The sequence below is a fragment of the Colletotrichum phormii genome (genome assembly GCF_030913505.1).
Source record: "Colletotrichum phormii strain CBS 102054 chromosome Unknown BDP81scaffold_4, whole genome shotgun sequence".
Taxonomy (NCBI): Eukaryota; Fungi; Ascomycota; class Sordariomycetes; order Glomerellales; family Glomerellaceae; genus Colletotrichum; species Colletotrichum phormii.
In genome coordinates this window covers 742,403-762,639 of record NW_026851446.1, presented here as the reverse complement: position 1 = coordinate 762,639, position 20,237 = coordinate 742,403, and the positions used below count along the sequence as shown (strand labels likewise).

Below are 20,237 nucleotides of genomic sequence, written 5' to 3'. Positions count from 1 at the left end.
CCTTCGTTTCTTGTATCTGCCTGCTCATCCGCTTGTTGTGTTGGTGTTGTTGTCTTCCTTCCTGTGTGCGCCCATCTTGCGCCCGTTGCTCTGTCTGTTCTTCCACTCGCCCCCGTCGTCACTCACCCCGTCTGAGCGTCATCCTTTGCTTCACTTGCATCCTGTCATCCCTTGGCCTCTCTGCATGTCTTGACTGTGTCACAGGCGTGCTCGGACTGGCTCTACTTCTCTGTCAAAAAACTTTGGATTTCTTGTACTACTCTGGCAGTAGTAGATATATTCGCAAACCCAAGTCACTTACACGATCCGCAACGACCAACAATCTTTGCCTACAACCACTTTGTTTATACACATATATCCCGTTACAAATCACCATGAGGAACCCTACAACAATAACAACAACAGCGTGCCTGCTTGCGGCTAGCTTGCTTCCCTCACTTGCACGCGCAGCCTGCGAATGCGGGTATGCCACCAACATCACCGGCACCATGGAGGTCTTCACCGACCTCATCGAGACCGACTTCACCAAGGTCAAGAACATTACAAACAACACGGACTGGGCCCGTCAAGAGTTCAACAAGACAAACACAAACGCCCGCGGGCCCCTGGGAGAAAAGTTCATGACGGAAAACGTCGCTTCCGTCCACGAAGGGTCGAGCTCGTACGGGCTCAGCTCGACAAAGGCGGACGCCGGACTGCAGCTGCTCGTCGAGAGCGCCACGACGAACGGCCTAGTGCCGGGCGCGGAGGTCGACTCGGCGCGTCAGGATGTGCAGTACGGTTCTTTTAGGGCGATGATGAAGATTCCGGATGTTGCTGGGACGTGTGCTGCCTTCTTCTGGGTACGTTGCCATTACCCCCCCCCCCCCCCCATGTGCCCCTTTCCAACTGAAAGCAGGTTCACTAACACCAGGAACAGTATCACAACGACACACAAGAGATCGACATGGAGTTCCTCACTAGAGAATTCAACTCTTCAAACAACACCTACCCCGTCAACATCGTCCTCCAGTCCCGCGCCTCACTCGAAAAGGGCTACAACGCCGCCGGCACAGGCAACTTTTTCAAAGTCAACCTCGGCTTCGACCCGACCGCCAGCTTCCACGAGTACCGCATCGACTACCTCCCCAACGCCGTCACCTTTTACGCCGACGGCAAGATCCTGGGCTCCATGAACGGCAGCGCCGTGCCCACGGAGGGAGGGCACCTGATCCTCCAGCACTGGAGCAACGGCAACCCGTTCTGGTCGGGGGGCCCGCCTAAGCAGGACGCCATCTTGACGGTGGCGTCGGTCAGGGCTTACTTCAACTCGACGCTCGAGGCGCGGAAGGCCGACCACGAGGGCCGGTGCGCGGACCCGACGGCGCCGGACGCCGTGTGTATCATCCCGGACGCGCCCGACTTCTTCTTTACGAAGCAGACCAACATGACCAACAACCAGACCGTTTCTGGTACGCCCGGCTCGGGCGGAGGGGGTGGTGGCGGCGATGGTGGTGTCGCGGCTGCTGCTGGGACGGTGGAGGCGCCGTCGTGGTCTCTTGTCGTTGGCTTGTTTGTGTTGGGGATTTGGTTCATCTGATCTTTCTTCTCCTTCTTTTCATTACCGGCAGGTTGGGTCTGCTCGGTCTTTTCTTTTTCGGACAATGGGAAGCTTACGCACTCTCATTGTTTACCGGCATAGCATAAGGCGTTTAAGGGTGTTGTGTTTTGACCTGAGAAGGAGGGCAGGCCGTCATACGATCATGCTCTTCGTACATCAGATGATGTTGTTTCTCACCTACTTACGATGCCCACGAATGATATCCACTTTACGTTTCTTCATACCTATATTCTGTCATTTGAGGACTTGACCATCACGCTGTGATATGCCAAGGGACTTGGTTCCCCAAGTGAACCACCGTTCTCATGATGGGGCGGGTGTCGCCAAATGTGGGAGCGGCCTTTGACGCAAAAAAAGAAGCCGATAGATCGGATGACCAAGGAGTTCGTCGCAGAGAGGAACGTGTCTCTTCCATTCTCACCAACGACTTGCCAAAGAGGTTGAGACGTCAGCTAATATTGCAACACTTCTGAGACCACCAAGAGCCCAATAAGGCGAAATCGTCGTCGTTTCGCGCTAGGAAGTAAGCAATGGGTTTACCACATTTAGTCGAAAAGGCCCGTCATCTGACTCCAGCTTTTGACAGGCAGACGATCTAACCCACCGGCAGTCAAAAGAATGTCTCGCGATTCCCCAGGAAATCGCGTCTCCAAAAAACTGTTCCTTTGGAGGGGGATCAGCCGCCCGCACATGCATGCCCCTTTAGCCCACTCCATACCCCAAAAGAAGGCACATGGACAAGGAGGGATCGACGCCTAACTGGCCTCTCACCGTCCGCCTCGGAGGCTCCCGCAGCTGTTTGGTAGCGTCGCCGGGAGTTGGGGCGCAACCTTCATTAGGTAGTCTGTCGAGTGAGCTTGAAGTCTCTTCATCCATCCCGGGGGGGCCGGTGATCGTTCCTACACCCCACAAAGGGTTCGAGAAAAGAAGCCCGGGCCGAGACATTGTTACCCCGGGTTCTGTGGTTCTGACTTGCAGGATCGTGCAGATATTGGTAAGTTGGCTCGGGGTTGAGTGCCGTGCGTGCGTTGCAGATGAATATCTGGACGACTACCGATACATACCTCTTCGAGTCGAGCACACTGTCTACATCCGCCCTCACCCTCTCCTCTTGCTTATTTGTGACTTGGACGAAACTAGGCGTGAAAATAACTGACGCTGCTTTCTTACACTCCACCAGTTCTTGAAAACCAAAGCACAACACCTCACCCCAAACCACGAGGATGAGCCTTATGGGGGTCTGCCGGACGGAACGTGGAGACCGTCTCGTCCATAGAAAACAGGGCAAGACAACACGACCATTGCTAGTGGGGTCAAGAGGCGAACTAGTCCCGCCTATCCATGTCGACGATTCCGTCATATCCAGCCGTGCCAGCAAAGGGAGAGAGTCCAACACATCACACTTGCGCGTCGCGGTACGGGTACTGGGCTGTTGATACCAAGTTCGAGCCACCCAATAGTCACCTGTAGATCCTGTTGGAGGGCAGGGGGGGTCCCCAAAAGAAAACTTGCACATGGCCACCCTGGCTAGCTAGAACGTAGTCACGCTTGTTGACGTTCCAAGGTACAGTGCCCATCAAGCTTGAGACCTGACAGGACGGCCATCTTGGAGAATAAAAAGGGCTTGCATCGTCATTTCTTTGGGGGAAATAGCTTGAAGAACCCCTTGGCCTCCAGAGAAAACGCATAGAACAAAGCACAGCAACACATCAACGTAGAAAAAAAAGAAGAAGCCATGACGAGACCAACCCTCGACATCGTTCTCAAGAACAACACGGGCTCCGCCAACGCCTACGCCCACGTAACCGGCCTGGACCTCAACCGCAACAACGCCATCTTCCTCCTCCAAGCCGACGGCGTCACCGGCTACTACCCGAGTTCGCCCTCGGACATCCTCCAGGACGTCGGCGCCGACACCGCGATCCCGCTCGGCGCGCCGGGGTCGACCAAGAAGCTGACCATCCCCCAGATCGCCGGCGGTCGCATCTGGTTCTCCCGGGACGGCCCGCTCAAGTTCTTCCTGAACCCGGGCCCGGCCGTGGTGGAGCCCTCGGCGACTAACCCGGCGGACGCCAACTACAACCTCAACTGGGGCTTCTGCGAGTTCACCTTCAACAGCTTCCAGGTCTACGTCAACATCTCGTACGTCGACTTTGTCAGCATCCCCGTGTCCCTGACGCTCGAGAACGACGCCGGCACCGTCACCAACGTCCAAGGGTTCCCGAGCAACGCCCTCGACACCATCTGCGACAAGCTCAAGGCGCAGGATGCGGCCGACGGCGCGGGCTGGAGTAACCTCGTCGTGCGCACCGCAGACGGGTCCGCCAACCTGCGCGCCCTGAGCCCCAACTCGGGCATCGTCATGAACCAAAACCTCTTCAACGGGTACTACCAGCCCTACGTGGACGCCGTGTGGGACAAGTATCGCTCCGCCGACCTCACCGTCAACACGCAGGCCGAATGGGGCGACGTCGCGGGCCGCGTAGGCTCCGATAACCTCTTGACATTCGGCAACGTCGGCTCCTTTGCCCAGCCCGCCGCCCGCGACATCTTCAGCTGCAGCACGGGACCGTTTGGCGGGTACCCAAGCAACCAGGCCGAGATGGGGGCCATCGGCGCCCGCATCGCGGCGGCCTTTAACCGGTCGACGCTGCTCATCAACGACCGGCAGCCCGAGGGGGAGAGCGTGGCCAACTACTACAAGGACGTCCGGACGAACCACTACTCGCGCATCTGCCACGAGGTCAGCCCCGACGGCCGCGGCTACGCGTTTCCCTACGACGACGTCAGCTCGTCAAACGGCACCGACCAGTCCGGGTCGCTCTTCGACGGGAACCCGAAGCTTCTGACCGTTGGAATCGGCGGCGGCGACAGTACGACTGCTGCTGCTGCGACTGAGGCTGCGACAAAAGAGGCTGTAACTGCTCCTGCGGCGACGTCAGAAAAGCAACCGCAAAAGGAACTGTAAGTGATTGGCATCCGTATTTCGATGCAAGGCCCCTCCTCCTTGATAATTTGGAACTTTGTCTAACAAGTTCCCCCTCATTCATAGCCGCCGGAGCAATACCAAGAGTAAGAGGCAGAGGCTGTGGGCCCGTGTGAAATCCTTGGTGTAGGTCGATCGATTGATCGATTTTTGGATTGCATTTTGGCGTGGATATTCGTAGATACCAGACAGTTTGTGCGCATATGCAACCATCACATGTCACATATCATCATTCTTCCTTAATCAAATAACGAGCTTAAGATCCCAACCAGAACTTGCGCTCCGTATTGTGCGCTGTGTTGCCGGCGGCAATGCTCCGTATGTCTCTGCCTATGACAGTCGTTCGGGCTCCATCCAAGGCTCGATGGGGGAACACCAATCCTGGCGGCGTCATCGCTGTTGAAACTTGAACGAATAGTTGCTGTTTGTCTCAGACAACATCCAGGGCACCGTTGCTTTTTTCTGCAGTAGTAGACCAATGCAGCGGGAGGAAACGCAGCTTTTCGTCGACTCGGACCCGGTCTCTGGTGACGAGGCCTCCGAGAATACCCAATCAATTGTACAGAGCATAGACAGAAGAGCAGGCAGATACTTTGCATCCGTATGTCTCTTCTGCAGTGATACCTCCTCTGACAGCAGAAATGGTTCGAGAACCTGGACAGGACATGGTTTCGATTCAACCCTTTTTTCCCTCTGGAGCTGCGACAGGGAAGCGAACCCGACAGATTGCCAGATCACGGCGTGCCGCCCCCGGAAAGCGACCAGTCACCTTTCGGCGGGCACCGCAGACTGCAGAGTCGCAGAGGAAACTTGGAAGAAGCGAGGCGTGTGGGCGTGGCATGCAGGTCTGGGCCGCTGTCTCCCAGTCTCTCTGTTTCTCGTGGAGCCCACCGGAATTGGACGAAGAACGGGATTGGGAGAGACCGTTAGAAATCAGCATGCAGCCGGCAGCGGTAGGCTGTACTCGTACTAACTTCATAGAAAGGGCTGGGCTTTTGGCTGGGAAAACGGAGCTAAAACATTTTCAACCCTGGCTGAGCTCCGCTGGAAGCCCTATTCGATGCATGCCGCACGCGAGCCGCAGCCATTCCCGTCGGTGACATGGGCGAGACGTACGGATACTCGTACGGAGGGAGATTCGTACGTATGCTTTCACTTTGAAGGCACTCCATGGGTTCAAGTCTCGACTGGCGATAGGTGGCGACGAGTCACAAAGACCGTAATACGGCAGAGGATAATGCCGGAGCGAAAGGGGCGCAGACCGACGATCGATCGGGGACGGCCGTTGAAACGTTCCCGAGAGATTCGAGAAAGACGGAAAGGCGGCAATAGGGCCGCGGACCGCGGACGGATGGTTTGTAATTTGCTGCTCGACCGTTGGGACCGGTGACAAAATGTCTGAAAAAGATCAATAAAAATGCAATATGGATCAAACCTCGGCACCTCCCAGGGCTCCAGAAGACCCCAGGAGGCCCCAGTTCGGCGCTCACGAACTGTCCGTCACTGCAGTAGCTCCTCCGAGGGGTTCCAGTCCCGCGAAGCCCCCGGTCGGTCGTTTGTTCCGAAAGGGCCTAGACGCGGCCAAAAAGACGATGTGCAACAGTGCAAACCCGCGGATAGTGAAAGTGCTGCTGCTGGTCTGCTGCAAACCAGAAGATGACAGCTGCTGGTGCGGTGTGCCGGTGCCGCGGAGGGGAGGCGAATAAGGCGATAACGCACACACATCCCACTCTCAGGTCATCTCTCCGTCCTTACAGGAGGAGGAGGCCAGGCTTAGGCTCACTCTCACTCTCACTCTCACTCTCACTCTCACTCTCTCCTCAACTCTCCGTCTCCTCACTTACTCTCCCACATTTTTCACTCTCTCATCCTTCAGTCGTCCAGACCCTTTCGCGGCTCGCCGTACGGATACCTTCACACACAACAAGGCGTGCGTGTGTGTCTGTGTGTGCCACTTACACGCTCAATATCCAATTGCAGACTGCAGCCGTTGTCCCTCCTGATCGACCACATCAAGGAAACCTGCCACCCCTCCTCGCCGCCGCAGTCCGTCATCTCGCATTCTCGACCCCCAAAGGACCCGGGAGGATTCTCCCGTTGAGAGGATGTGACCGCCTTGTTTTTTTTTTTCTCATTCTTCCATCGGGCTGCCCGCGGTTTGCTCCCCAAATTAAATCTTCTGCCCGGTCGTCTTGGCCTCGCACCTCCCCGCTTCGATCGCCATTGCATAACGGAGTAGATCCAGTGTCATGATCTGATCTGACCATGGCACCCACATGAAGCGATCCATCTCATTACTCAGCTCTAACCTAACACTGGTCCCTTCTCAACTTCGCATCGTGGCTTTTTTCTTGTTGTTGGTCTTTTTCTTCTCGTCCTCACGGCTGCTCTGGGCGAGATACCAGTGTCTCCAGCATGGTATACTGCGGTAAGCCGTCGAAAGGCTGTTCCAATTGTCGTGAGCGTAAGATCAGGGTAAGTTCCCTATCCTTGGTGTAGATATTCCGCAACTCGTGCAGCTAGGTCTGCCCTCGTTGTTGCTTGCCAAAAGGCTCTCGTTTGGCCGCGAGTAGGCAACGTCTTCTCCAACGGCGGGAGAGTCCTCTGACTTTAGGCTAATGATGCCGCCAATAGTGTGATCAAAAAGAGCCCGGCTGTGGCCAGTGTGAGAAGCGACAGCAACAATGTCCTGGCTACCGAAACCTCGTCGACCTCATGTTCCGAGATGAGAGTTCCCACGTCATCAAGAAAGCCGCCAAAACGAAGGCAAGGGGCCGCTTAAAGAATGCACAGGCCTCGAGTGCCGGATCGTCTTCCGAAAATGTAGTAGCCAGCACCGACCCCGAGAGCTCCGATCCGAGTCCTGGAACGGCCGTGAAGACCGGCGTTCGGCGCCAATATCCACCTCGTCCCATGGATACCACAATGATGACCATCAGGCATCGGCCACGTCAGATCCAATGGTCTTCCTCCTCCTCCGATAGCGATGACGACGAAGACGGTCTATTGCCATCTTCTCCAGAAGATGGGCCCTGGTCGACGGCTCCGCAGGCAAGGCCTTTGTACTCTCTGTCGCCCTCATACCAGGAACGTGGCACGGCCTTCTTCTTTTCTCGCTATGTCTCCATGGACGAGAATGCCTGCCATCAGAACTATGACTTCATCTTTGATGTCTGGCGTCCTGCCAGCATGCTGCCCAGTCGACAAGCGGACGGCGTGATGGCGAGTGTTGCCGCTGTCGGCTTGGCCGGCCTTTCACACTTGACAATGTGTGCTGAAATGATGGACTGGTCCCGTCGGAGCTACGGTGCCGCTCTAAAAATGACAAACGATGCTCTGAGGGATCCGGTTGAGGCAGTCAAGGACACCACCATGTTGTCCATCCTCGTCTTGGGCACCTACGAAATGTTGAGCGGTCGTACGAACCAGACAGTGAGAGCATGGCAAAACCATCTCAACGGTGCCTCCGCTCTAGCCAAGATGCGGGGCCTCGGCCAGTTCAGAACCAGAGCAGGAGCACGAATGTTCATGATGCTGACGCAGATCGTCCTCATCAACTGTATGCAGAGAGACATGCCCATGCCGCAGTCTCTAATCGACCTCCGGAACCAGCTGGGTATGCTTTCGGGCGGAACTGATCCTGGCTGGCGATTGTCCGGCCCTATATACAAGGTCATGCAGTTGCGGTACGAAATCAACAGCGGGAAACTTAACCAGACGGCTGATATCATCAATCAACTGTCCAACGTCGATCAAGACTTCGCGGATGTCATTGCCGATTTGCCTGAAACATGGAGGTACAGATCCGTGAGGATTACGACTGCACACCCTGCCGTATTCGATGGCCATCGCTGTGATGTATATGCCACGCTAGGACTGGCTGCAACCTGGAACGGCGTCCGATCGATAAGAATGATGGTACACGAGACCATCCTTGGAGAGCTCTTCAAATGCTTCCAGGGTCAACACATCATGCTTTGGCCGTACGAAGCAAAATTGCAGCTGGCAAAGTCTGTCGAATTGTTGGAGAAACTTTGCGAAACAGTGTTGGCGAGTATTCCTCAACATTTCGGCGTCGTCAACTTCAGAGACGCCATGTTTGGAGGCGGCGGCTCAACGTCAGCCATTGTTCCAGCAACGAGATCACCGTCTCGAATTGTGCGGTCTCCTTCAATTTCTGCATCGTCGTCTTCGCCGTCGTCCGTGGCCGAGTCAGCGCCTAGCCCGAGGGTTTTCAATGGCCCAACTTTGCAAGACCCAACCTACGCAAAGGGCCGCAGTAACGATGCCGAGCGGTTCATGACTCTCGCCTCCGCGAGCAATACAATCGTGTGGCCGTTGTACTTGGTTGGCGTGTCATCATGTTGCACGCAAGTGGTCAAAGACTTTGTCGTCGACCGATTGAAAGCAATACTCGAAGAGTCGGGGTTGATGCAAGCTCATGGAGTGGCACTCATGGTTCGGGACAAAGAGGTGTATATACCGTGGTCTGATGTATCCTGGAACCGGATGCCACAGACACATATACCGTCAGACTTGATCGTGTAGAGCTGGAGAGCTAAGTGAGGCGTGGACGAATCGCTTGCTGCCTTTGTATCAATAGACATATACATAGATGGTGCGCAGATGATCCGGGTAGCCTTGAATGTGCAGTGAAATGGTCAAAAGGGGTATCATGTCTTTTCTTCGTCCCGTAGCCTTTAAACTATATCAGCGTCAATTCGGCCACGATAACTCACCAGTTATCGAAATTGCTGAATCCACCACTTTTGAACTTCTTCTTGGCCGGCTCTTCCCAAGTATCCAGGTCGGTCGCCCCCGTATCTATGGCAGTAGAGCCCTGCGACTTCAGATACTTGCCCACGCCAGCATCGGCACTCCCGCTGTCCACAGTACCGTCGGCTCGGATTCGCTTGCCCGTCCACGTTGTCTTGTCGTCTTCCGTGCCTCCACTCAATGCTATTGCCTGCCTCTTCTTTTCCAGATTATCGGTCTCGCTCTTTTCTTTGAGGAACTCTTGGAACGGATCCAGATAAACCACCACGTCTTTCATAACAATCTTGTTGAGGGGTCTGTCGGACCCGTCGGTAGGAACGTCTTCCATCTTGGAAAGCACGTCGAGTCCGCCAACAACCTTGCCAAATACAGTATGCTTGTTGTCCAGGTGCTTCGTTGGCCGATAGATGACAAAGAATTGGCTAGAGTTGGTATTCTTGCCTTTGTTTGCCATACTGAGGATGCCGCGGGCATCATGCGTCAAAGGTCCATCGAACTCGTCTTCAAAGTTCTTTCCCCAGATGCTAGTGCCGCCCTTGCCTGTTCCCGAAGGATCGCCTCCTTGGAGCATGAAGTTCTTAATGTTTCGGTGGAAGGTGACACCCTTATAGTAGCCCTTCTGGGCTAGCCTCGTAAAGTTCCATACCGCGCGAGGTGCGTATTCGGGATACAGTTCGATGTTGAGGTCGCCCAAGTTTGTCTCTATACGAACATATCCTCTGATCTTGACCCGTTTCGGCTTGAGCATGTACTCTTCGTCAGTCAAGAGTGCCCGCTCGCCACTTGTCTCGGGCGTGAGGCCTGTGCTGGTGAAACTGGCGGCAGCTCTGCCATTGGTGTAGACCGCAGCATTTGATGGGATCTTCTTCTCCATGACCATGGACTTCCTTTGTGCTGCCGACACCGCCTTCACAACGGCACCAGAAGAGCGGTTGACGTCGCCTCCATCGCGTTCCTTCCGCGCTTTCTCGACAGCCTCCTTTGCTCGTAGAACCTTGTCACCGATCCTGCCGAGCGCATCAATGTTGACGTTACCATTTTTCCGCTCCTCCTCTTGCTCCTTGCTTAGGATAGCATCCTCACCATCCTTGAGGTACTTGAACTGACTCAAGTCTCTGCTGGCTGCGTTCTGGGGGTCCTGCAAGGTAATGATATCCGCTCTTGTGAACTTTTCATCGTCAACGAGATCCTGCCAGTTCTTTGCCTTGATATTCATTCGTTCGACGGTCTCCCAGGCGAAGACGTTTGCATAGGTTCCGTGTCGAATCGCAACAATGTGGGTGTTGTCAGTGAAGACCTTGAAGGTGACAGGATCGATCAGATCGCCTTGGCCATCGCTTAAGCCTGCGCTCCTCGAGTCGGTCTCGGCGTTTCTTGAAAAGTTGAGCTTGATCAGGTCTTTGGCGTTCAATGGCTCGCCATTGACAGGATTTGTGTTGTGTTTGTCCAGCCATGAGCTGATGATTTCGACGTCGAAAATGGTTCCATCCTTGGTGCAGACCGGGTTCTTGAAGGGCTGGAGGCTGGCGGCGCAAAAGTTGAAGGGCAACTTGCGAAAGGTGCCTCGTGACCGCGCATTGACATTGGCGCCGGCGCTGGCAGAGTAGGCATCCGACGATGACCACTCGGAATGGGTGATGTAGAGTTTGTCCGTGTTCTTGCCCATTATTGCCGTCGAAGGGTGTTGGGTAGTAGGCAGAGTTGGACGAGGCTGACAGACTTATGATGGCGAAATCGCGATGTGGAAGAGGTGCGTGTGTCGTCGAAGCCTCGCCATACAATATTCGCGGAACCCAAAATCGAGCGAATCTGAGTCGTGGAAACGCGACAGGAATCTTCACCAGTGATCGTGCAGGAGCGACGACTAGCGACACCCTGGCACGGCGATTCCCGCCATCGGCCCCAGCGGGGTAGCTGCCGTGCGGCGACACGGGCGTGACGGGGTTGCACCTTCTATGGGGCTGAGGCAACCTGTCCTCCCTACCTTACAGGTAGGCTCCCTTACCTTCCGGTACCTAAGCTACTTAGTCTTAGGGATACCTACCTCTAAACGCCGGAAAAAGGTACCTACGTTTCAACTAGTAGCTCAGTGTAGAATCCAGTAGCGCAAGGTTCCTAGATGTACTGGCCAATGAAACTCTCCAAGTATTGGAAGTTCCAGCGGTAGGCGTACGTACCTCGGAGCTTGGCGCGCACCTCCCTCACGCTGCAAGTTTCGCGCAAGGTCCGTTTCCTGTCTGCCAGCCTGGCACTGACAGACTTCCATCTGCTACAAGCTCCCTTCGACACTGTCTCCGTGCAACGTATCCGAATTGGCCGGATTTGCTGATTTCCACGATCTGCCAGCGCCATTTTTCCAACGGTACCCAAGTCGCATGCCCTCTTTCGGTTCGGCATGCTATACGCGATCATCGTCTTAGCAACATCGTCGTAGATAGAGCTGGTTGGAGCTTGACACCTTAGGCGAGCATCACGAAGCGATCGCCTTCTCCCGACTTCTAGTCTACCAAACCTTAAATACCTACTGTCCGTCGCAGTCTTCCTACCTACGGTAGCTGTCCTCAAGATGAAGGCCTGGCTCTATGCCTCCGTCCTGGGCATGTCCCTCTGGGCGGCTAACGCTCTAGAGGTGAAGATGGTAAGACTCCTATCCCGAAGCAACGATTGCGATATACCTACTGTAGTGCAATTGGAAGCTAATGTAACTCCGCTCGCCCAGGACCAAACGGAGGAAAACAGACAGAGATGCTCAGGTAATCCCGATAGTGTCTAGAGAGCTAGATGTTCTATTCGATACGATGCTGATAAAGGTTCAACGCAGGCATGTACAGTCGCAGCGCTTGGGGCGGACCTGTCGACCCTTACATCAACGTCATGTTTATCCCGAAGGAAGCGGCAGCGGACCAGGACCCTACCGTGAGCTTGGTCATCTTCGAGTGGAAAGATGAGGACTTGATCGGCGTTCGCGAGACCCCTGATGCAGAGAATGTAAGATGCCCTCGGAGGACTGGCTCGAGAACAACTATAACGGGTGACTGACACTCCATTTCATACAGAAAATTGGTATTTGCCAGGAGGCATTCGTCAAGAAGAACTACTGCAACGAGACGGACATTGGCAAGTTCATCATCGATAAGGAAGCCACAACCAAGTCGAAGAGCATTATCGAAACGAAAGCCATTCACCTCAAGGAGCCCCAGAGCACCAAATACATGATCAAGAAGACAGGCTATTACTGCGTCCTAACCGATAAGTTCACTGCGGGCGAGTTCACTGCTGTTGTGGAGTTCCGTAATGCCTACGGCGAGCTGCCCGCGACTCAAATCCCGAAGCTGCCTTTTTACGGAGGAATCACCATCCTCTATGCTTTAGTTGCCGTATTCTGGGGCTTTTTGTACTATCAGCACCGCCATGATATTCGTAAGTCAGAAGGCGCAGTGCAATTGTTACCCGCCTAATTAACAATCACAGTACCGGTCCAGAACTACATTACGGCCATCATCATCTTCCTAGTTGTGGAGATGCTCTTGACATGGGGCTTCTATGGTGAGACTCCCTTTCCTCGGTTGCAAGAGATTAAATTGACCCCAAACAGACTACCTCAACCGAAATGGTGCAAACATTGGCTCCAAGGTGCTGCTGGTAATAGTAGCCATCTTGAACGCCGCTCGCAACTCATTCTCTTTCTTCCTACTGCTCATTGTCTGCATGGGCTACGGTGTTGTAAAACACACGCTTGGGCGAACCATGATCTGGGTCCGCTGGCTTGCGATTGCCCACTTCGTCTTCGGGCTCGTGTATGCGATCACCAGCTTGTTGATTACCCCAGACGCTGCTGGTAAGCCGTCATAGCTTTACATATTCCAAATGATTCGGAATGTTGTGGACTAACATAGTATAGGGCCTTTCGTGCTTCTCATCGTCCTCCCTCTTGCAGGTACACTTACCGGATTCTACATCTGGACACTGAACTCCCTGAACTTCACGCTCAAGGATCTGCGCGAGCGCAAGCAGCATGCAAAGGAAGCCATGTACAAGAAGCTATGGTGGTGTATCCTCCTCAGCATTTTCGTCATCTTCGGCTTTTTCTTCTTCAACAGCTTCAGCTTCGCGTCAGTCAGCGACCCCGACTACGTTCCCTTCCACTGGAAGTCGAGGTGGTTCATCCTCGATGGATGGCTGAATCTTGTCTACTTCGCCGACGTGGCATTCATTGCCTATGTCTGGAGACCGACGGCGAACAACCGACGCTTCGCCATGAGTGACGAAATTGCACAAGACGATGATGGCACGTTCACTATGGCTGATATTGGCGGCGTTGATTCGGACGATGACGACGAGGAAGCCCAGTTGGGCAAGAACAACACGACTGCTCCATCAACCACTTCTGGCCACGGTGGCTCATCGGCCGCACCGGCGAGCATGCCCCAACCCCAGCCACAAAGACACATTCCTCGTGAGTCTTTGGATGGAGAGACCATCTTCGCAGTGGGAGAAGATGGCGATAGGTTCTCGGATGATGACTCTGATGAGGAAGACGCCAAGCTTGTAAGCAAGAAATAGACGGTGGGCATTTTTGGGTTTCCGGGCATTAGGCAAAAGCAGCAATTGCGTAATTGCAGTGTAAAGTATGCACTTCAAGGGCGGCGTTGGCGTAGTTCACTCGGTTTCCGTCATTCGGGAGAGAAACTTTTTTGTCATGTAGAGGTGGGAGGTACCACATTGTCAATCATATGATCGCAAATAATGCTCATGAGTCTGCTCTCGTTTGGTATCATCTTACAAGCGGTTCCTAAAAGTACACGACAATTCTTACACATCGCCGCCAAAGCCGACGGGACGCCTCTTTCCATCGTTCTCAGGCAAGATGGCCATGGCCTTGTATACCTTACCCATCCCACCAGGGCCACGGTCGACAAGACGCTTCCAAGCACCCTCAATGGCCTGCGCCTTATCGGTGGCCGCCTTGGCCTTGACTTGCTTGATCAAGACCTCGGCACGCTCTTTGATGCCCATCTGACCCAGGAATGCGCCCTGGTCGACGGGCCCGTGGACCTCGACACCCTCACTCGCGATCATCGCTGCCTCGGCGATGGCGGTGAAGTCGACGTCGGCGCTCAGGTCGACGAGGCCCGGCTCCGAGAAGGGACTGACGCGTCGGTGGCGGCGGATGCCTCTCAGGGAGTTGATGGGGACGGTATCGGACGTGCCGTAATCCAGGATCAGTGCCGCGCCGGAGGGCCGGGCTTTAGGGTGCTGCTTTGAGCCGCCGATACGGCTGGCAAAGTCGGCGGCGTAAATGGAGGCGTCGGGGCAGATCTCGGCTACGGCGTCCGGGACGGTGGCTTTGAGGCGGCGGTAGCGGGATGAGGTCTCAGGGACGTAGCGCGAGTGGCGGGTTGAGCTTGTGGCGAGCGTCATTTGGAAGTCGGGGATCGGGTCGCCCTGTTCTGATTTCGGTATGTTCATTGTTGCGTGGGTTGCGTCTGGCGGGGTCGGTGAGACGAGCATCTCGCGCCATTCGATCTTGGGCCCTTCAGCTTCACGAGGGGGGGTTCTCGGGGTGGGTTGTCCCGGTATGGGTTCTTTGGGTGCGGGAGGGGGAACTTTGACGGCTTGAAAGGCGTGGATGGGGAGCGCATCGAAGAACTCGTGTGCCACTATCAGGGGCATTTTCTCGGGGCCTGGGGATAGTGTCAGTCTTGATAACTCTCCCAAAAAGGTCACAGATTTCCCATGCTTACTTTGAGGAATGGACTTGATGGTCTCGGTCCAGACGATGGGCAAGTTGGTACGCTTGCAAACGCTGTGATATCCAACTTTGGATTCGGTCATTGGCGCATCGGGGCCGCAAAGGAGGTTCTTCTGCGCCTCGCGGAGCTGAGGGCTGGCCTCCACCATGTAGATGGCGTCGATGCTTTGCGCGAAACCCTTGAAATTCTGCATCGTCTGCACGTGGGAATGTTAGCCGTGAACTGTTACCCTGCCAGAGGGACCCAAGTCTACTTACACGAAGCATATCGTCCATTAACGTACCGCGTCCGGGGCCGACCTCCATGATCTCGACGCCCTTGCTGGGCTTGCCCTGGCTCAACCACTCTGCGACGAACCAGATACCAATCAGCTCGCCAAATATCTGGGAAATCTCGGGCGACGTGACGAAGTCTCCTTTTAAGCCGAATTGGTCTCTGTTCTCTTCGGCCAGACCCGTATAGTATCCGTCAATATCGCCGGTTAGACACATGCGCATGTAGCTCGCGAGGGGAATGGGACCGGTCATCTATGGCATGATTACGTTAGAAAACAGCAATTGAGTGGCCGGGAGATCGTGGGCGCATACTGAGATAGCCTCGGCCAGCTGTTTCGCCAACGGCGTGGACCATTTCCTCTCCTCCCCGTCCCGCCTCGATACCGTGTTTGAGAAGCATCTTGAAGCATGCGCTCTGCTGGTCCGCTGCGCAGCGCGGGATATGGCAGCGCCTTGTAGGCCACCCAGCAAAGCTCTTTGACGAGACAATCGCTGCATCTTTGCTTATTTCCACGTTTTGTGCGGTCTTCTCTATTCTGTGTAGCTTCCTAGACTTCAAATCATGTGCGGGTTGTCGGGATCATCGCGGGATTCCTCAAGAAATGTAGACGAGTCCTTGGTAGCACATGCGCATGTGTAACCACAATTCGACAAAAGGAATTATCGTTTTAGGCGAGGCAGGAAGACCTTGTATGATGCTCGACTCGTTTGCTTCGTTCGTTCGTTTCGTTTTCGGCTTCGGGACGTGAGAGTTTCCAGTGACAAGTCGGGGTGCAGGAGAAGCTTCCGGAGCTTTGTCTTCAAGCCAAACTTTTGGGGTACGATAAGATAAGGGGACTACCTTAAATGCTCCGGTAAAGCTTTGGTTGACTTGCATGAGCTCCCGTCGCCAGGTCTCCGAGAAAAAACAAAAGAATGGGACAAAGTCGGAGCAGGGCAGCCGCCGACTCGCCGCGCCTGATCCCTGCGTCACTGCACCACCTAAACGGCAGCGCGATTACAAGCTCGTGGACTATTCCTAGGTTGCATACTGATACCTTCAAACCACAACGAGACTGCTACACTCAAGTCACCCGACAAACCCCTGGAGGACGAAGACTCAGGACCAATCAACATCACATGTCTTCTTAAGTAAAAGGAGCTTTTCTATCTGTTACGACCAACCCACATTCACGCCGACAATGGCAAGCAACGCCAAGTCGAGGTGGGCAGATAGCGAGGAGGACGCAGCCCTGGAAGCAAAACTGAAGCGAGAAAAGGAGGAGAAGAAGCGTCTGAAAGCCGAAAAAGCGCGCAAAGCAGCCGAGGCGGAACGATTGGCGCAGCAGCCGAGGGCGGCGAGGAGCAGCAATGGCACCGAGAACAACAACAGCAGCGACGGCGACGACGACAGTCACAACACACGGCCAGCGAAACGGCGCAAGTTCACTCCCGACGCGGAAGACAGGACAGCAGCCAACGGCGATGGTGGCGCTGCACCGCCAGATGCCAAAGAGAGCGCGGCGAAGCTCATGCGCTTCCCCGTCGGCCACTGGAGTAAGTGCCGGAGCGTGGAGAACTACGACAAGCTCAACGATATCGAGGAGGGTACATACGGCTGGGTGTCGCGGGCCAAGGAAGCTTCTAGCGGCAAGGTCGTTGCGCTCAAGAGGTTGAAGATTGAACCGAGTGATCGCAATGGGCTGCCGGTGACGGGGTTGAGGGAGATACAGATCCTGCGAGATTGCAGCCATCGCAATATCGTCAATCTCGAGGAGGTTGTGGTGGGAGACGACACTTCAAAGATTGAAAAGTATGTGGATCAATCTCTTTACCAACCTGGTTTCTTGTTGTGGCATTGCTAACAACAAAGCTGCAGCATCTTTCTAGTACTAGAATTCGTCGAACACGACCTCAAGAGCATCCTAGAAGACATGCCCGAACCCTTCCTCCTCTCCGAAGTCAAAACCCTCCTCCGCCAACTCACCGCCGGCGTCGCCTACCTCCACGACAACTGGATCCTCCACCGCGACCTCAAAACCTCGAACCTCTTACTCAACAACCGCGGCCAGCTCAAGATTGCAGACTTTGGCATGGCGCGGTACGTCGGCGACCCAAGCCCGAAGCTGACCCAGCTCGTCGTGACGCTGTGGTACCGCTCGCCCGAGCTGCTCCTCGGCGCCAAGGGTTACGGTAAAGCCGTCGACATGTGGAGCGTGGGCTGCATCGTTGGCGAGCTCCTGACGCGGGAGCCGCTGCTGCAGGGCACCAACGAAGTCGACCAGGTGACCAAGATCTTTGAGCTCTGCGGCGTGCCGACGCAGGAGACGTGGCCCTCGTTCCGGAGCCTGCCGAATGCGCGGTCGTTGCGGTTTCCAAAGACGCCCAACGCGACGGGGTCCATGATACGGACAAAGTTTACGACGCTGACGAATGCTGGGTGTAAGTTGCTCAACGACCTGCTCTCGTTGAACCCGGATTCGAGGCCGTCGGCCAAGGAGATGTTGGAGCACAAATATTTCAGGGAAGATCCGAAGCCCAAGAAGGAGGGCATGTTTCCAACGTTCCCCAGTAAAGCTGGCCAGGAGAAGAGGCGAAGACATGAACCGAATGCTCCCGTGCGTGGGCAGAATGCGGCAGACCTGAGTGACGTCGACTTTAGCGGCATCTTCCAGGGCAGAGATAAGGAAGAGAAGGGTGGCGGATTCTCACTTAGGATGGTGTAGAAGAGTTGATAGTTCATACGGCCATGCTATCAGCCAGTATCATCAATTAAGCTATATATCAAGATAACACTCATAAACGTCCTGAGTTTACCTATATGCGGAGTCATATTTTGCCCGACCATGCTTCGACACTAAACGCCGCCCTTTGTGTTGTGTAAAATGACCACCGTAAATGATTACCGCTGGACTCTTGTTCCTCGCTCTTGTTAGGCCCCCAAAGCAACTAGATATTCAAATATTACAGATGAAATTTTTTTGTCATTATAGAACATGTCATTAAAACATGCCCACTCCCGCCACAAACCATGTGAAACTGGCCACCGTGACGATGCTCATACCGACAGCCATGCCGAGAGCCTTGCTATCGAGACCAGACGCAGCAGAGCACGTTGCGCAGTTCCACTCGTTCAGGGGCTTGTATTCTTGAGCCTTGTACATGCCGAACTTGAAGCTGCTGGAAACGTCCAGATAGCCAGGCTGAGCGGTAGCACTGATGCTCGATTCCGCGTCGTAAATAACAAGAGTGTACTCGTCGTTTCGCAGCGGCGCTGAGGGGTCGGTCGCCTGCACGCTCGAATCCCAGGTAAAGGAGGCGGGCTGAGCAAAAGTCATGTTCTGTGTCAATGTCCAGGTCTGGGCCATGGAAGAGCACGAAACAAGGACATCAACGGCTGTAGGAGAGGCCTGAAGGTCTGTGTAGTTCCATCCCCAGGTGACGAAGTCTCCAATTTTGTAGAGGTTGATAGACTGGGCCGTGGCCGCTGGCGTGACCATGGTAATGCCACCAGCCGGGTCTGTGTCGGCGAAAGAGGTCGCCTTGGACTTGCTGGTGCCGGTCTTGGTGCCAGTGCCCTTCTCAGTGCCTGTAGGAAGCTTTGCGGTGTTGAGGTTGGTGGTCTTCGCGCCGCCAGTGTTCGTCTCTTGTGCCGTTCCTGTTGCCGATGCTGTGGCCCCAGTCTTAGCATTTGCGGTCTGGGTTGCGGCGGCTGCTGAGTAGAGTTAGCCATAGAGGTTCACAAACACAATGTGACAACGGGAGGGTCCCGGGGAAACGTAGCACGACATACCAGTTGAGGATTCATCATTTTGCCGCACAACCAGGGCATCGACATCTGGAAGCCACTTGGGCCAGGCGGAGGCCAGAGGAGTAAAGACGGCAAGGCCGAGAGCGAGAGACTGAACGACCTTCATTTTGACGTGGGAGGAAGTAGATTCTTGGTGAAATTTGCGAGGGGGTGTTGAAGATGAAGACGAGGTTCCTAGCGGGAGGACGTCGTCGAGGCCTTCAAAAGTAACCAAATTAGGTCAACAAGCGAGTGCAGTCAGTCGAGAAGGGCGTCCTTGATGCCTTTCGATATTCGGTATCGAGTTGTCGTGGCTGAGATGGTGTTGGATCGTGGCCACCCCTATTTTCGCACGGTAAATTCGCAATAACAAAACCCGGGGGTTGTCGTTGGGTTGTTGACCTCGAGTAATTCAGGAGCTCGGGAGACTTGTGTTTGGTTTGTGAATTCCTCCTCTTTCAATAAACGACCATAAAACGAGCGGGTTGAATCAAGCGAGTGTCGATATTTCGAATTAAACAGCAAAAAAGCGGACGTGAAGAAAGGGCGTTTGAATTGCTGCTGGGAAGCAAATCACATCAGGTTGGGAGGAAAGAGGAGTCGACCAGGAGAGGGAGGAAGTAGAGTACTAGGGGCACCAGCAGACAGGCTAACTAAGAAGGCGCTGGAATGGGAGGAGAGATTTCGGGGCGGGTTCAACAGGAGGGAACGTGGATGGGGCTCCGATTGATTAGGTTTGGTGGATCCACAGCAACCAAGGCCCATCCCCCGAATGTCCAAGTGACTCTCCGGGGAGAAGGGGGGGAATTCCCAGCGTCTCTTCGAAGCTCCAGGGGAAGTTTGGCCCTTTGGGTGGTGGCCCAGCGGTGCGAGTTTGGCTAAGGCGCGTTAAGGTAGTGACGGAATCATGGCACGAGCAAGGTCGTAATCCGTATGAACGAAAAAAATAACAATAAAAATGGGAATGCAGGGCAACGCGATGCAGTAGGGTACCTAGGGAACAGGGGCGAAGCCTGTTAGACCACACACCAATGCATTGAAAAAAATGGGGTGGCACAGCACAGCCCGGGCTGAGAAG

The 20,237-nt window shown here is 54.7% G+C and overlaps 11 protein-coding genes across 11 annotated transcripts; 7 read left to right on the top strand and 4 right to left on the bottom strand.

Moving 5' to 3' along the window:
• Window positions 1-148: 148 nt before the first annotated feature.
• BDP81DRAFT_403720 (concanavalin A-like lectin/glucanase domain-containing protein) lies at window positions 149-1,579 on the top strand (the record flags this gene model as incomplete). Its single annotated transcript, XM_060588890.1, has 2 exons — window positions 149-842; window positions 920-1,579. Exons 1-2 carry the CDS (start codon window positions 375-377, stop codon window positions 1,577-1,579), a joined length of 1,128 nt encoding a protein of 375 aa, XP_060448856.1. The 5' UTR covers window positions 149-374.
• A 784-nt stretch (window positions 1,580-2,363) lies between these two features.
• On the bottom strand, window positions 2,364-3,226 carry BDP81DRAFT_160204 (uncharacterized protein). The gene has a single exon (XM_060582019.1). The coding sequence runs from the start codon at window positions 3,114-3,116 to the stop codon at window positions 2,469-2,471; it is 648 nt and encodes a 215-aa protein (XP_060448855.1). The 5' UTR covers window positions 3,117-3,226; the 3' UTR covers window positions 2,364-2,468.
• A 109-nt stretch (window positions 3,227-3,335) lies between these two features.
• BDP81DRAFT_458422 (glucanase B) lies at window positions 3,336-4,568 on the top strand (the record flags this gene model as incomplete). Its single annotated transcript, XM_060593409.1, has 1 exon — window positions 3,336-4,568. One exon carries the CDS (start codon window positions 3,336-3,338, stop codon window positions 4,566-4,568), a length of 1,233 nt encoding a protein of 410 aa, XP_060448854.1.
• Window positions 4,569-4,816: 248 nt separating this feature from the next.
• BDP81DRAFT_160213 (uncharacterized protein) lies at window positions 4,817-5,964 on the top strand. Its single transcript, XM_060582020.1, has 2 exons — window positions 4,817-5,511; window positions 5,561-5,964. Exons 1-2 carry the CDS (start codon window positions 5,065-5,067, stop codon window positions 5,684-5,686), a joined length of 573 nt encoding a protein of 190 aa, XP_060448853.1. The 5' UTR covers window positions 4,817-5,064; the 3' UTR covers window positions 5,687-5,964.
• A 36-nt stretch (window positions 5,965-6,000) lies between these two features.
• BDP81DRAFT_160222 (uncharacterized protein) lies at window positions 6,001-7,070 on the top strand. Its single transcript, XM_060582021.1, has one exon. The coding sequence runs from the start codon at window positions 6,243-6,245 to the stop codon at window positions 6,837-6,839; it is 597 nt and encodes a 198-aa protein (XP_060448852.1). The 5' UTR covers window positions 6,001-6,242; the 3' UTR covers window positions 6,840-7,070.
• On the top strand, window positions 7,002-9,134 carry BDP81DRAFT_311945 (uncharacterized protein; the record flags this gene model as incomplete). Its single annotated transcript, XM_060583765.1, has 2 exons — window positions 7,002-7,061; window positions 7,221-9,134. The coding sequence occupies 2 exons, from the start codon at window positions 7,002-7,004 to the stop codon at window positions 9,132-9,134; spliced, it is 1,974 nt and encodes a 657-aa protein (XP_060448851.1).
• Window positions 9,135-9,321: 187 nt separating this feature from the next.
• Window positions 9,322-11,028, bottom strand: BDP81DRAFT_312512 (peptidyl-prolyl cis-trans isomerase-like 2; the record flags this gene model as incomplete). Its single annotated transcript, XM_060583813.1, has 1 exon — window positions 9,322-11,028. The coding sequence occupies one exon, from the start codon at window positions 11,026-11,028 to the stop codon at window positions 9,322-9,324; it is 1,707 nt and encodes a 568-aa protein (XP_060448850.1).
• A 900-nt stretch (window positions 11,029-11,928) lies between these two features.
• Window positions 11,929-13,925, top strand: BDP81DRAFT_446593 (lung seven transmembrane receptor-domain-containing protein; the record flags this gene model as incomplete). The annotated part of the gene is made up of 7 exons (XM_060592081.1): window positions 11,929-12,000; window positions 12,082-12,115; window positions 12,184-12,350; window positions 12,419-12,782; window positions 12,834-12,908; window positions 12,958-13,200; window positions 13,264-13,925. The coding sequence occupies 7 exons, from the start codon at window positions 11,929-11,931 to the stop codon at window positions 13,923-13,925; spliced, it is 1,617 nt and encodes a 538-aa protein (XP_060448849.1).
• A 249-nt stretch (window positions 13,926-14,174) lies between these two features.
• Window positions 14,175-15,888, bottom strand: BDP81DRAFT_446592 (S-adenosyl-L-methionine-dependent methyltransferase; the record flags this gene model as incomplete). Its single annotated transcript, XM_060592080.1, has 4 exons — window positions 14,175-15,046; window positions 15,107-15,311; window positions 15,373-15,642; window positions 15,703-15,888. 4 exons carry the CDS (start codon window positions 15,886-15,888, stop codon window positions 14,175-14,177), a joined length of 1,533 nt encoding a protein of 510 aa, XP_060448848.1.
• Window positions 15,889-16,571: 683 nt separating this feature from the next.
• BDP81DRAFT_312299 (kinase-like domain-containing protein) lies at window positions 16,572-18,095 on the top strand (the record flags this gene model as incomplete). Its single annotated transcript, XM_060583788.1, has 2 exons — window positions 16,572-17,182; window positions 17,249-18,095. The coding sequence occupies 2 exons, from the start codon at window positions 16,572-16,574 to the stop codon at window positions 18,093-18,095; spliced, it is 1,458 nt and encodes a 485-aa protein (XP_060448847.1).
• A 276-nt stretch (window positions 18,096-18,371) lies between these two features.
• On the bottom strand, window positions 18,372-19,286 carry BDP81DRAFT_390968 (uncharacterized protein; the record flags this gene model as incomplete). Its single annotated transcript, XM_060587485.1, has 2 exons — window positions 18,372-19,084; window positions 19,163-19,286. The coding sequence occupies 2 exons, from the start codon at window positions 19,284-19,286 to the stop codon at window positions 18,372-18,374; spliced, it is 837 nt and encodes a 278-aa protein (XP_060448846.1).
• Window positions 19,287-20,237: the final 951 nt, after the last annotated feature.

Coding starts and splice junctions, on each gene's coding strand:
- BDP81DRAFT_160213 (XM_060582020.1), top strand. CDS start 5,065: ATGCAGCGGGAGGAAACGCAGCTTTTCGTCGACTCGGACCCGGTCTCT. Junction 5,512..5,560: donor GAACGGGATTGGGAGAGACC/GTTAGAAATCAG, acceptor ACTCGTACTAAC/TTCATAGAAAGGGCTGGGCT.
- BDP81DRAFT_160222 (XM_060582021.1), top strand. CDS start 6,243: ATGACAGCTGCTGGTGCGGTGTGCCGGTGCCGCGGAGGGGAGGCGAAT.
- BDP81DRAFT_160204 (XM_060582019.1), bottom strand. CDS start 3,116: ATGTGCAAGTTTTCTTTTGGGGACCCCCCCTGCCCTCCAACAGGATCT.